At 42.9% G+C, this 13,443-nt stretch overlaps 1 protein-coding gene across 1 annotated transcript in view; it reads left to right on the top strand.

The window, feature by feature from the left end:
• The first annotated feature begins 8,669 nt into the window (after nucleotides 1-8,669).
• The window catches only part of Ankrd29 (ankyrin repeat domain 29), a 44,472-nt gene continuing 39,698 nt past the window's right edge, over nucleotides 8,670-13,443 (top strand). Inside the window, exon 1 of the mRNA XM_047526929.1 lies at nucleotides 8,670-8,937. Coding sequence (XP_047382885.1) covers nucleotides 8,917-8,937 — 21 coding nt within the window. The 5' untranslated portion in view covers nucleotides 8,670-8,916. The remainder of the gene's footprint in view (nucleotides 8,938-13,443) is intronic.

Below are 13,443 nucleotides of genomic sequence, written 5' to 3'. Positions count from 1 at the left end.
ACCACACGTCTAGACATAGTTGAAATAACTTTCTACTCTCTTCATACCTCACAATGGAGTCACAGCATAAGTTTGGGGGGACAAATCATAGTGCCTTATTACACGAACACAAAGATTCCCAAAGTGGCCAGGCAGCAATCATTGGTTATAGTTCAATAGCATCATTGCTGTATCCCCTAGGGGATATGTTCTTCCTTTGGGAACCAGGACTTCTAGACTGGCAGAGCCTTTAGTTATAGAAAACACAAATGGATCATTGAGAGTAATAGACTAAGTACCGTTACCCCTGCTTCCTCTCACTAGTCTGCAGAACAATTTATTATTCTATGTTGACACAACACCCTAGAAACATCTTTGATTTAAGCTACATATTGGACCCTGGAAGATGACTCCCTATGCTTGTAAAATCCTCTCCAAGTTGATGTGTTAGCTATGCCTCTAACAGGCCGCTCTGACTCTTTAGTGGCTGTAAGCTTTTGGTAATGAGATATGACCAGTAGACGCTCTGGCCATGAGCCCACTGTGCTGTAAAGTGGGTCTCTTGTTCTGACATAATGTCTGAATTCTGTGCTAGCAAAATAAACATTCCCTAAGCCCCTGCATAGTGGTGCTGGCTGAGGCTCCACAGGAGGGAATGACAAACTCATACATGGAATATGTATCTATTCCTGTCAAAATAACTTGCTGGCCTCTACTCTCCAGGAAAGTGTCTAATATAATCAGCTTGCCACCAAGTGACCAAGTGACTGGAGACTCAGTATTGGTCCTTGACTTTGGCAGTTTAAACATTTAGTGGCCACAGTAGCTAGATCAGACTTGAATAGTGAAATCCAAGCTGTTGGACCAGTTCATGACCTTCATCGCTGCTGCCATGACTGAATCATCCATGTGCCCATCAGACCAGGACTGTAGAAGTCAATCACAGAGGCTGGTTGATGTCAGCTGGTTAGGTTGTTTTGTCTGGTTGGTGATTTAGTGCCTCCCTTGTGATAAGCGGTCTTCATTGAGTATTAAAATGCAGTACAAAGATTGTTGCCCTTTAAACCCACTCCCATAAATCCGCCCACAGGACTCTATGCCGCAGTTCTTCTCCCCTAATCTCCAGATTCTCTCCTTCCTGGGCCATGACCACAAGTCAAGCCATTCTCCTCAACCTGTGGGTCACATATAGTCTAACCTTGGGGCATTTACCTTTCATACAAAGTAGATAATCATGTCCTGCACCTGAAGTTCTGTGTGAACACCATCCATTTTTAGCTTTCACCCACAGGGATACCCCCATTCTGACAGGTGGGCCTGAGCCATGCTCAAGATTTTCTTTCTTCATCACATGGTCCTAAGGGATTCACGCAACAGGCGTGAACTGAAAGCAGGGTGCTGGTGCAGTAGTAGAAGGTGATATCACGTGTTTGTGTCCTCTAATCCTGCTCAGACTTGATCCCACAAGTCCAAGTTCCATCTTAGGATGGATTGCTGCTGGACCCACCCAACCTATGCCAGAACCCAGCTCAAATGCAAAGTTCTGATCACAAGGTAACTTGATGTCATTTAGTCAAGCACTTCATCTTCACCAGAGCTCATTAACATCTGCCTTGGACTCTTCCTGGGCTCTACTTCTTGGCTAGGTGGGTGGTCTCCTACTTTACCTAATATTGGGCTCCTGAAATTTCATAAGAGGGGAGCTTCAATTCCATTCCCAGTTCTATGGTATGCATGAATTACATGAATTAATTCCACACCTAAACCAATGGTATTCTGGGTACTAGCTGAAGAATGAACCTCAAACTCATCCACTTGATGCTTGGAGAGGAACAGTCTCATTCCATTTGGGCAGCTGTAACAAATTATTATAAACTAGGTGAGAAATTTATTTCTTATCATTTTAGAGACTGTTTGGGGACATCTGCAATCAAGACACCAATGGATTCAGTTTCTGGTAAAGATTCACTCTCTGCTTCACAAACAGCATCTTCTTGCTATATTCTCAAACAGTGGAAAGGGCAAACAAGCCCCCTTAGGCGTGTTTTATAAGGGTACTAATCCCACTCACGAGGACTCTACCCTCTGACCTAATTACCTCTTAAAAGCCCCTACCTTTCAAATGATTGCATTGGGGATTACATTTCAAAATATAAAATTTGAGGGAACACAAATATTCAGACTATAGCAGGAACAATACTCATGGAGAAACACCTCAGAATCTAGCCTCCATTCCTCTGGAAGCCAGCTCAGAATATGCTACACATACTCTCTTGAGTTTTCCTGGATTCTTTTGATGTTGGTCTATGTAAAAAAAAAATGTCCCCCAAAACAGTTCCATGAAATTTACTGATGTGTTTGCCATGAGAAGGCTGTGTGCATTGCTCCAAGTTTCAGTGATCTGTGCCATAGTTGAACTTCTCTCATGCAATTGGAGAATTTCGATCTCATGACTCATAAAAACGGTCATGTCCCTTCTTTGTTTTAGTGGCTGCTGCAAAATCTAGAGCCTTGTTTGTGTCCCTCCTGCCTCCATGATGGTTCTCCTCACTTCCGGTTTTATGTTGCCTTTCCTATTATTTCCTATTAACAACTTCTCTTTGTCCCCTTTTCTTTATTTCTTATTTTAATCTTTCCCTGTTTTATTCTATTTAAGAAAGAGGCTTTAAATATTCTTTGTCAGGAGTACAAATAAGCAAACAGATAAATAGACTGCTGAGTGCATATAACGTCTGCCCACAAAATGCCATTGGAAACATTCAGAAAAACTCCAAAGATTTAACCCGCCTTGATGAAAGTATAAGATTGGGCATTGCAATTCTGGAAAGCAATTTGTAAATATGAATTAAGAGTCTTCACAAGGTTCATATGTTTTGACTGCAATTATAAAATGTACACTAGAGGAGTAATCAGAAATGTGAATAACATTTAAATGTAGAATAATTATTCTAGTTTTATTTTTAATAGAAAAAACAAAAATCAGCTTAAAGGTCTTTTAAAAAGAGAAAGGCTGAATAAATTATAGTGTACTCAATTTAAATGCAGTCATTAAAAGAGGTATTTTCAAAGAATTTTTAATGCCAGGGGAGAGGCTCATATTATCATGTTTTGTTTTGCTTTTGTTTTTGTTTATTCTAAAAAAAAAAAAGGCAGAACCCATATGATACCACTTACATTGCCATATGCTTAAAGATTGGGGGTTTATTTTAGTAAATGGCAACACCAAAAGTTGCATTATAGGTCTTTTTTATCTTCTGCTTTATTCTCTCTATTATTCTGGATTTTCACTAGGCTAACATGTCTACCTTAGGAATTTTCACCAAGTAGACAACAAAAACAGGGATACTGCTTATAAAAGGTAATAATCAAAACCTCTGTGTACCCCTTGGATTTCATGTTCATCCCCTTCTTTTAGCACCCTGTCAGCAATCCATTTAAATCTGAAGGACGTTGTTGGAAAAGCAATGTGTTAGCTTTCCATCACTGTGACAAAATGCTTGAAAAAATCAACTTATGAAGGAAAGATTTGTTCTGACTCACAGTTTCACAGGTTTCCATCCATGGTCAGTCGAGTCCATTGTTTCCGGACCTGTGGTGAGACAGAGCATCATGGTGGAAGAATGTGGGAGAGCAAAGCTAGTCACCTCAGAGCAGCTGGAAAGCAGTGATAGAGAGAAGAAGCAGCTAGGGACAAGGTATCTCCTTCCAGTGCATGACCCCGGTGACATATTTCTCCCAACTAGGCCCCACCTCCTACAGTTTCCACCTCCTCCAGTAGTCCATTCAGTTATGAACCTATGAATGGATTAATCCATTGATGAGATCAGAGCCCTAGCTTTCGTGATCCAGTCACTTCCCAAAAGCCCCACCTCTGACTGTTGATGCACTGGGAACCCAGCCTTCAACACATGAGCCTTTGGGGAACGTTTAAGACCCAGACTATAATAGGCAGTCATGTGCTGCAGACGCTCCATTCTAATCAGCCACATGAATGGACCTGGAACACCTCCTTACCAAGAGAAAGGAGTCTTCACAGCCTGTGCTGGGCTTGGTCACCTCACAGGGGAAAATCTGTCCCTGTTTCAGACTCAGCATGCACCCTTTTGTTCTGCTTAAGCATGTGCGTGACCTGGTACCTGGCCAACCCCACTACTGTATCTGTACCCACAGGAAAGGGACAGGGTCCTACTGCTGCTGTAGCACAGAGGGGTGTGTACAGACCAACTGCCCCGAATTAGCTCCTTGGAGGGACCCACTGGCCATGGGGGACCACTGTCCACCACTGAAGTTGCTCTTGTTCTGTCTCTGTGCAAGTTTTTTAAGGTGATGTTCTATCCATGGCTTCACTGTGTGGTTTTCCTTGGTGACTCCAATACCAAGACACAGTGGAAAGAAGTGCTCAGACTTCTACTCCTGATGGTAGGAAACAGGTGATACTTGCTTGACAGATATTTCTGTCATCCTCAGGTTGTAAAATTCAGACTAGATAAATTCATTCTAATATTTATTCAACAAAGGTTTGCATACAAACCTGGTGAGATAGCACGGTAGGGGGAGCAGGGGCTTTACTCTCAGATTATCCTGGGTTCAAATCTCTGTGGTCATAATCAAGTTTCTTACCCACTATGAGTCTGCCTCATCATCAGTCATAGCTTTTACACAAGGTTGGAAAGAGAATGGAATTCAGGGACACATTCAAATGCCAGCACATAGTGGACCTTAGTCAACATGGATTAAGTTCCTGGTTTGTGATTCTCACTTCTCACTGCCATTATCACTCTGTATCAGAATATTTCCAATAGAAACTAAGCGAGAAACTAACTGCAAGTGGCTTAAATAAGAATAGACTCCAGGGTGCAGCAACCCTGGTTGGACAACACAGGTCCTTAGTGACATCCTCTATCTGCTGTGCCATCATAGTTTTCGTCATGGTCACAAAATGGTTGCAGCAAAACCAGGCATTATATCCACATGTCTCAAAGAAAAAAGGAAAATCTCTTCCTGGGTTTACCTTAAAAGCAAAGAAAGTTTTCTCAGAAGCTCCAAAAACACCTCTTTTCATGTCTCAGAAATCATAATTTATCAGATACCCACCTCTAATCCAGGCACTATCATCAGTCTAGACAAGAGATCTTTGGACAGAACAAGGGACTGCTGCTCTTCTCTCTTAGTCTGCTTTCTGTTGCTATAACAAAATACCTGAGACCAAGTAATTTGTAAAGAATAGAAGTTTATTTAGCTTATAGTTCTGGAGGCTGGAAAATCCAAGAGCATAGCACTAGCACCTGCTCAATATCTGGGGAGGGTTTTTTGCTGCATCAAAACATGGCAGAGGGCATCATACAGCAAGACAGAGCAAGTGTGCCAACCCAGGTCCTTCTTCCTCTTCTTATAATGATATTAATCCATCAAGAGGGATCCACCCTCATGACCTCGTCTGATCCTAATTACCTCCCAAAGGCCTCATCTCCAAATACCATTTACACATGAATTTGGGGATTAAGTTTCCAACACATGAACTTTGGAGGGACCCATTCAACCCCTCTTAAACACATCTCCACAGTGCCAGCTTTGCAAAAGAGTGGTAGATCCCTGACAATACTGGCATTTGGATAGGAAGAAGAAAAGGGGCAATGGGCATGGGGTGGGTGTAGAAGACTCATCTAGTGTAAATTCCAATAGGTAAGGAGAAACTGAGAGATTCAGGGTGGGAAAGTGGACAGGGAAGGTAGACAGATAAGATTCCAGAATGGACTCTTACTTGGGGTAAGGTAGTCTGGTGACAAAAAGGGGAGCTGAAGGGCTCAGTAGACCAGCTTGACCTACTTCACAATTCTGGGTAAAGCAAGGTCTGCCTTAATTGGGACAGTGCAAAATTGAGGCAAACACATTATGGTCTGTGCTAGGGTGAACAGAAGGTAGTAATGACCATGGTCTCATTTGAGATGAACACAGATGCCTGTGCATTTGAGCATTAATATGTATCTGTGGACAGAGGCAGTGGACCTTCTGACTGTGTAGAAGTGGACAGCACAGTCTTTTACGAAATCAGCAATATATAAGATTTGACCCCTATCATATCTCCAACTGGAAACTAGACCCTCGAGAAAATAAAAGACATGTAAAGCACAGGGTCTGGCCTTGACAAATTTGAACTCTGCTGGAGGAATCAAAATTAAGAGAAGGAGAGTTGAGAGCAAGATCAGATCCTGTGGAATCACATGCTGAGGGATGTGGTGCAGGGTGGATCTGTGGCAGGAGCTTGGTGGAGTTGGACAAAGATGGCAGAAGGTGGAGGGGACAAGGGGACCTTCGGCTGTGCATGGTACCCTGGGTGGGTCTGGATTTGACTTAGGACAGACAGAAGAGAGGAGAGAGATGAGAGCCATAGGAGTGAGAGGAAGGAATAATAAGGAGAGGGTGCTGTAGCAGGAGGGAGAAATTATTTGGATATGGAAAATGGACCATTTCAATTTCCTTTCCTGTTAGGCCCAGTGGGTCATTGTTAAATTTTGAAGTGAGCCATTTTAGAAAGAGTTGCCTGGTTGTGACCAAGAAGGTTTTGTTCTGTTTGGGGGCTGTTTTCATGAAGATGGGCTTAGCCAGGTTTGTGGGGTGGTGTATTAGGCACCTAGATATTGGTAAAAATTCCATCAGCCAGTTGTGTGGGCCTGTGTATGAGACCCACACAGAGACCAATAAGAATCCTGTCAGCACCCTGGCCAGAGACTGCCAAAAAGAACTTTAAGCAGCAAGTTTGGTAGTAGAAAGGAAAGGGGCTTTGAAGCCAGATAGAATTAATTAAAGGTTTCGGTTTGTCAGCCATTAGTCAATTATTCCATCTCTCAGAACATTAGTTTTTTTTTTTTTTATCTGTGCAATGGGTATAACACTCACCTTACAGGATTTTCATTAAAAAAGAAACTTGTTACCTAGAAAATACTCAAAATATTAGTTCTTTCCCTTCTTCCTTTTGTTGATCAAAACTACAAAAGCAAAACCTCTGAAGCTTGATCTTAGGTAATATTGTTTTATAGAAATTTTAAAATTGTTTTATCCTAGATACCCAAGGGAAAGGTTTTGAGTCTTTCTTGACCTAAAATCTGAAATTTTCTACAAAAGTTCAGGATGTTTTTATTTTAAAATTGCTTTAAACCCAAAGTAATACAATTTATGGGATAAACAAGTGCATTTTCATTAATTTTTATTTGTCCTATTTTAGAACTTTTTATCTTCATAAGTATTTTTTAAATTTCCATATTTTATTGGTGCATTATAGTTGTACATAATGGTAGAATTTGCTTTATATATCTGCACATGCACACAATGTAACAATATTATTTGGCCAATATCTCCCCCAGTATTTTCCCTTTTCCCTCTCTTCCTCCCAACCCCCATCCCTTTCAGCCCTTCAATTTTCATGAGTATTTTTTTAACTTTTATGTTAAATACTTTTTCCAAATTCAGTTAGAAAGTGGGAGGCACAGATGAGTGAGATAATGACTAAGGGGGTCCCTATAGCTTGACCAGGCAAGACACTCACTTTTTTAACCTTAGCATTTGAGTTTTCTGAAAAAGTTTATTATTGCCTCCTATACTTATATTTTGAACAAAACATACATGATTCTCCCATTGTTAATACCTGCAAACCAACCATGGGCAGCCAGCAGTATGTATGAGGGAGTGGACCATTCTACACTACTCCAAATTTTTACTGAAATATTGAAGAAGGCTTATTACCTGGTGGTATGCTCCTGTGATCCCAGCTACTGGAGAGGCTGCAACAGGAGGATCACTTGAGCCCAGGAGTTCCAAAGCAGCCTGAGCAACATAGCAAGACTCTGTTTCAAAAACAAAACCAAAAAACTTGTTTCCCAGGTCTTTTCCGCACAAGGAAAAAAAAAAAAATCAGATTCTTAGAAATTTAGAAAAAGAAAAGAGAATAAAACTGAAACAGATAAAAATTAAATAACTATTTGAAATAGTGATAGGATGGTAAGTGAATTTTTTTCTTGTGCTTCATTTACATCATTATAATATTTGAATTTTAATGAAGATGTAAGAGTCATCAGGCTCTTTTCCAGGATGTGTGTATGTGTGTGTGTGTGTGTGTGTGTGTGTGTGTGTATGTGTGTGAGAGAGAGAGAGAGAGAGAGAGAGAGAGAGAGAGAGATTGTGTAAGAACTGCATATGTGCAGTGTGATGTGGAGAATGTTGTGTGTATGAATCTCTCTGTGGTAAGGATATGCAGAGTGTGCACAATGTATGTGGAGTTGGAAAGTAATGTGTATGTCTGTCAGACTGCTGATGTGTATGTGTGTAAACCTGAGTGTGGAGAGTTTTGTGTGTGGAACCTGGGTGTGTGGCGCGTGCATTTTGGCATTATGCATAGAGTGTGGATGTGTAAGGAATGTGGGTGTGTGATCGTGAGTGTGGACAGTTGTGTGTGACCCTGTGCGTGTGGAACATGGGGGCTGCTCAGTGTGTAGAGCTGGGAGAGTATGCGTGTGTGTGTGTGTGTGTGTGTGTGTGTGTGTGAGTGTGAGTACGTGGACAGGAGTGTGAGGGTGTCGTGTGTCCAGAGTGCAGGGAGTGTGCACAGTGCACGCCGAGTCTGGAATGCGTGTCTGTGTGTGCACGCGCAGCGTGGAGAGTGTCAACGCGGCACCCTGTGCGCAGTGCGCGCGCGCGCGAGCGGAGCGCGTCTGGGGCCCCGGGCGGGCGGACGAGGCGCGCTGACTCCCCGCCCTCCGCGCCCCGCGCGCCCGCCCGCCCCGGGAGCCCTGTGTGCAGCGGAGGCAGCGGGGCCGGACGGCGGGAGCGCGCGGCGGCGCCGCGGGGGCCGCCCCTCTGCGGATCGCGGCGGGCGAAGGGAAGGCCAGGGAGAGCCCAGCGCCAGAGCCCAAGCGCTTGGGCTCTTGCCCGGCGGTCGCGGACATGTGCAAGATGTCCTTCAAGGTGAGCGCCGCGGGCTCGGGGAGGGGGAGCCCCGACCGGCAGCCGACCCCGCGGCGGCGAAGCCTGCACCCCGCGCCCTCCGGAGCAGCCGCCACAGGGCCCGCAGGTGGGGTGGGGCGCTGCCCCGCGTCCCCCCGCTGCCCGCCAGGCGAGGGAGGAAGAGGCGGGACTGAGGCTCGTCCCGTGGGTTTGTGGTTTGCTTGTCTGCTTTGTTAGAAAGGCTTTCGGCACTTATGGTTGCGGGTCAGTTGAGTCTGTGCTGGGCGGTGGTGACTGTCGCCGGGGTAACAGGTCGCGGGTGGAGGCGGGGAAGAAGCAGGCGGTCAGCGCTTTCCTGCAGCTGCAGGATTCTTTGAACCCGAACCTCTGCGTCCTCCTGCACTCTCTGCTGCCTCCTCCCCAGAATACTTTTTCTGAACACTGCAGTTGAGTGTCCAGCACTGAGAGAAGCTGCAATTGATAACCACGCTTCCGTGTCCAAAAGAGTCTTGTCTTATAAGAGTTTATTAAAATCATCCCATTTAGTCCCCATATTTGAGGATGAAAGTGAGATTAATTGGTTTGCATGGAGGCAAACCTTTTAAATAGGGTTTTAATAAAAATATAATTGTTAACGTGGATTGAGCACTTAAAATGTGCCAGACTGAACCAGTCTTCAGGAAGGCCTATGACATGGTGCTCTTTGTGACCCAGCTGTTTTAAAAAATGAGGAAACTAAGGTATAGAGAAGTTAAATAACTCTCCCAAGGTCTTGCAGCTGTAAAGTCCATTGTGTTGAGACTGAAACTGGAATGTCTGACTCCAAAGCCATTGTAGTCCCATCTCTAACAAAAGCTCATGGAAGCAAAGGAATGACAAGGCGAGATTTGCATGTTAGAAAGATCACTGGCTACGGCAGAGAAGAGCATGGAACTGGGAGACCAATCAGAAGGTTGTTGTGGTCTCCTCCTGATTGGTCTCCCCGTGGAGGATGGAAGCTGACAGATGTGAATGACTCAAAATTTGTTTAATTCGGTAATTGATGTTATTGGCTGACTAGAGAAGGCAGGAGGGGTTAAAACACACACACACACACACACACACACACACACACACACACACAAAACAATGAAACATTTGGTTTGGGACAAAGTTTAAGGACGGATGGGAATCCAAGCAGAGGTGTTGATTAGCTGACTGGAAACCCAGGAGAAAATCTTTGCAGCAGATGGAGATGAGATTTCAGAGTCAGCAGCATTAAGGGGTAATTGAACTCATGGGAATGAAGTGATTACCTGGTAATGAAAACAAAATCTTGAAGATCAAAATTTAAGAATGAGCAGAGTAAGAGAAACCCGCTGAGAAAACTGAGAAACTGCAGCCAGAGATGGGTGAGAAAAATCAGAAGCATGCTCTCACTTAAACCAGGTATCTTTAGTCTTTAAATAAAGATGAGGATCTTAGTGTTAAAGACCACAGTGAAATCAAGCTAAGAATACAAAAGTAACAGAACAACCACCCATGACCTTGCCAAGAGCAGTTTCAGAAATGCTACTTTCAGGAGCCAGATTGCAACAGCTTGAAAAGAGAATGGGTAGAAACCTCAAGTGTAGGGAACATTTTCAAGACATCATGCAAAAAGTGGAAAATTTTTTTAAAAAGGCATTGATTACAGTGGGGGTCCAAAATTGATGAAGGTTTTATTTGCTTTACGATGGTAGAAACTTGAACATCTTCAAATGATGATAGACAACTCAACAGTAAAAAGATAATTTGGAATGGACAAGGATCTGAATAGACATTTCTCCCAATAAAATGTGCAGATGGCCAACAAGCATTAAAAAGATGCTCAACATCATTAACCATCAGGGAGATGCATATATAAACCATAATGAGACACTACTTTACCCCCACTAGGATGACTAATCGGCAAGACAGACAATGACAAGTGTTGGCAAGGATGTGGAGAAATTGGAACCCTCCTACATTACTGGTAGGAAATATAAAATAATGCAGTCATTAAAAGAAAAATTTAAAAAGATAGTCAATCTGTTCTCCTAAGTTTAAAGCAGAGTTACAAATGACCCAGTAATTCCAATGCTAGTTATATACACAGGAAAAATAAAAACATGTTCATACAAAAACTTGTACACATATGCATAACCACATTATTCATAATAATCAAAAAGTGGAAACAATCCAAATGTCCATCAACTGATGGCATATGTACTGTAAAGAGCATAGGTTGGGTGAACTGAAACAAATATTTCTCATGATGCTATAGGCTAAAGTTCAAGATCAAGTTTCCTGCAGATTTGATATCTGGTGTGGATCTTTTGCTGGCTTGCGGATTACTACCTGCTCTCCTGCTTCTTAATATGATTGAGAGACAAAACTCAGGTATCTCTCTTCCTCTAAGGGAATAATCCTATCATGGGGGCTCCACCCTTATGACTCATGGAAATGTAATTAACTCCCAAAGACCCTCCCTCCTAATGCCATCACATTGGCATTTAGGAGTGTTACAGGAGAACAGATACCTCTAGAGAAGAATCTGAGGAGTTGCCAGAGGAGACCAGGAACTCAACTCAGGACCAGCTGGATTCTTGACATACTTGAATTTCAGCATGAGCCAAACAAAGACATAGAGATTTATTTAGGAAGGTAGATACACTTTCAAGGGAAAAGCAGCCCTGCCTGGGACTGGAGTCCAATATTTATAGAAGGACTGCTTCAGTGTCCAAGGTCTGAAGGTGGAGCCAGGGTGGACCTGAACAATTTCATGCCAGTTTTCTCTGCACTTGTGTATTTCCCTCATTTCACAAGGATATGAGCGCAGTGCATGTTGCTCGAGATTTACATCTGTGCTTTCTGCATCTAAGTGGCTTGTGGGCATGTCCTTTAAGATTCAGTATTTCTCTTTATCCTAAATCCCTATCTCAGGTGGATATAAAGTTTCAATCCATAAACATTCCCTGACCTCCAAGATTTATGTCCCTTTATTTTTTTCTCTGGGCTATACTTATTTATTATAATTAATTGTATAAATTAATGGGTTTCACTGTGACATTTCCAGGCAGAGCTATTTCATGCTCTGATCATATCTGTCCTCCCTTCTATGCCCTTGAGCCCTCTCCTCTCTCATCCTCCTTCCCATTCTAATTGACCCTCTTCTACTTTCAGGTCTTCTTTATTTTCTTTCTAGTTTTTACATATGAGAGAAAGCCTGTAATACTTGTCTCTCTGAGTCTGGCTTATTTCACTTAACATAATATTCTTCACTTTCATCCATTTTTCCTGAAAATAACATAATACTGCATTGTGTGTATATACTATATTTTCTTTATCCATTCATCTGTTGGTGGGCACCTAGGGTGATTCCATGGCTTGGCTTAATTATGTCCTTTTTGCATGCAAAATATATTTATTCAATCTCAACAGCCCCAAAGCCTTTATCTGTTCCAACAAATAAAGTCCAAGTCTCATCTAAATATCATATCAATCAGATATGGGTGACACTTGAGGTATGATTGATTCATCCTGAAGCAGATTTTCCTCCAGTCATGAGCCTGTAAAAGCAAACAAATTATGTGCTTGCAAAATACAATGTTGAGACAGGCATAGGACAGACAATTCCACTCCAGAAAGGGGAACTGAGAGAAAGAAAGGGGTGATGGGTTCCAAGCAAGTGTAAAACCTAGCATGGCAAAAGCCATTAGATTTTAAGGGTGGAGAGTAATGCTGTCTGGGTTTGATGCCCTGCCTTCTGGACTGAGTGGGACAGGGATCATGCCCTCAAGACATTGGGAGTTAGGGCTTCAACATACAAATTTGGAGGGGGATACAAACAAGGTCTATCCATACCATGAAATGTCATTCACCCATAAAAAGGAATGAAGCACAAATACACGCTACAACATAAATGAACCCTGAAAACAGTCTGTAAAGTGAAGGAAGACCACTTACTATATGATTCCAGTTATATGAGATGTTCAAAATAGGCAAATCCATACAGACAGAAAGGAGGTTAGTGGTTGGCTGGGGACTGGGGGAGAGGAGATGGGAAGTGATTGCTAATGGGTGTGAGGTTTCTTTTGGGGGTGATGAGATATCTAGACTAGATAGTGGTGATGGTTGCACAGCCTCATGAATATACCCAAACCCACCAACTTGTATGCTTTGAAAAGACGGATTGTATGCTGTGTGAGTTCTCTCTCAATAAAAAAACCTTTTCAAATGATGACAGGGTGTGCCAGAAGGCTTGGAGTAGAGGGAGGAGCAGGCTGAGTGACTGAATTCCTCAGGGGGTGGAGGGGCAAGCAACCCAGCAGAGGTCCCTTAGCTGGAGGGATTGGCTGGGAAAGTGGGGGCCTGTCCCATTGGAATTAAAGGAAAGGAGATGAAGTCGAACACTGGTGTCTTACAAAGCGAAGGCCAGGATGAAGTCAGGATTTGGGGTGGGTAGAAAGGCAGCTGCCCAGCTTCACACCTGACTTTTCAGTGAAGGAAGAAAAATGATTATGTGAC

This window comes from Sciurus carolinensis, chromosome 15 (genome assembly GCF_902686445.1).
Source record: "Sciurus carolinensis chromosome 15, mSciCar1.2, whole genome shotgun sequence".
NCBI lineage: Eukaryota > Metazoa > Chordata > Mammalia > Rodentia > Sciuridae > Sciurus > Sciurus carolinensis.
The sequence above is the reverse complement of the archived record's forward strand: the minus strand, read 5'-3'. Positions and strand labels throughout refer to the sequence as shown.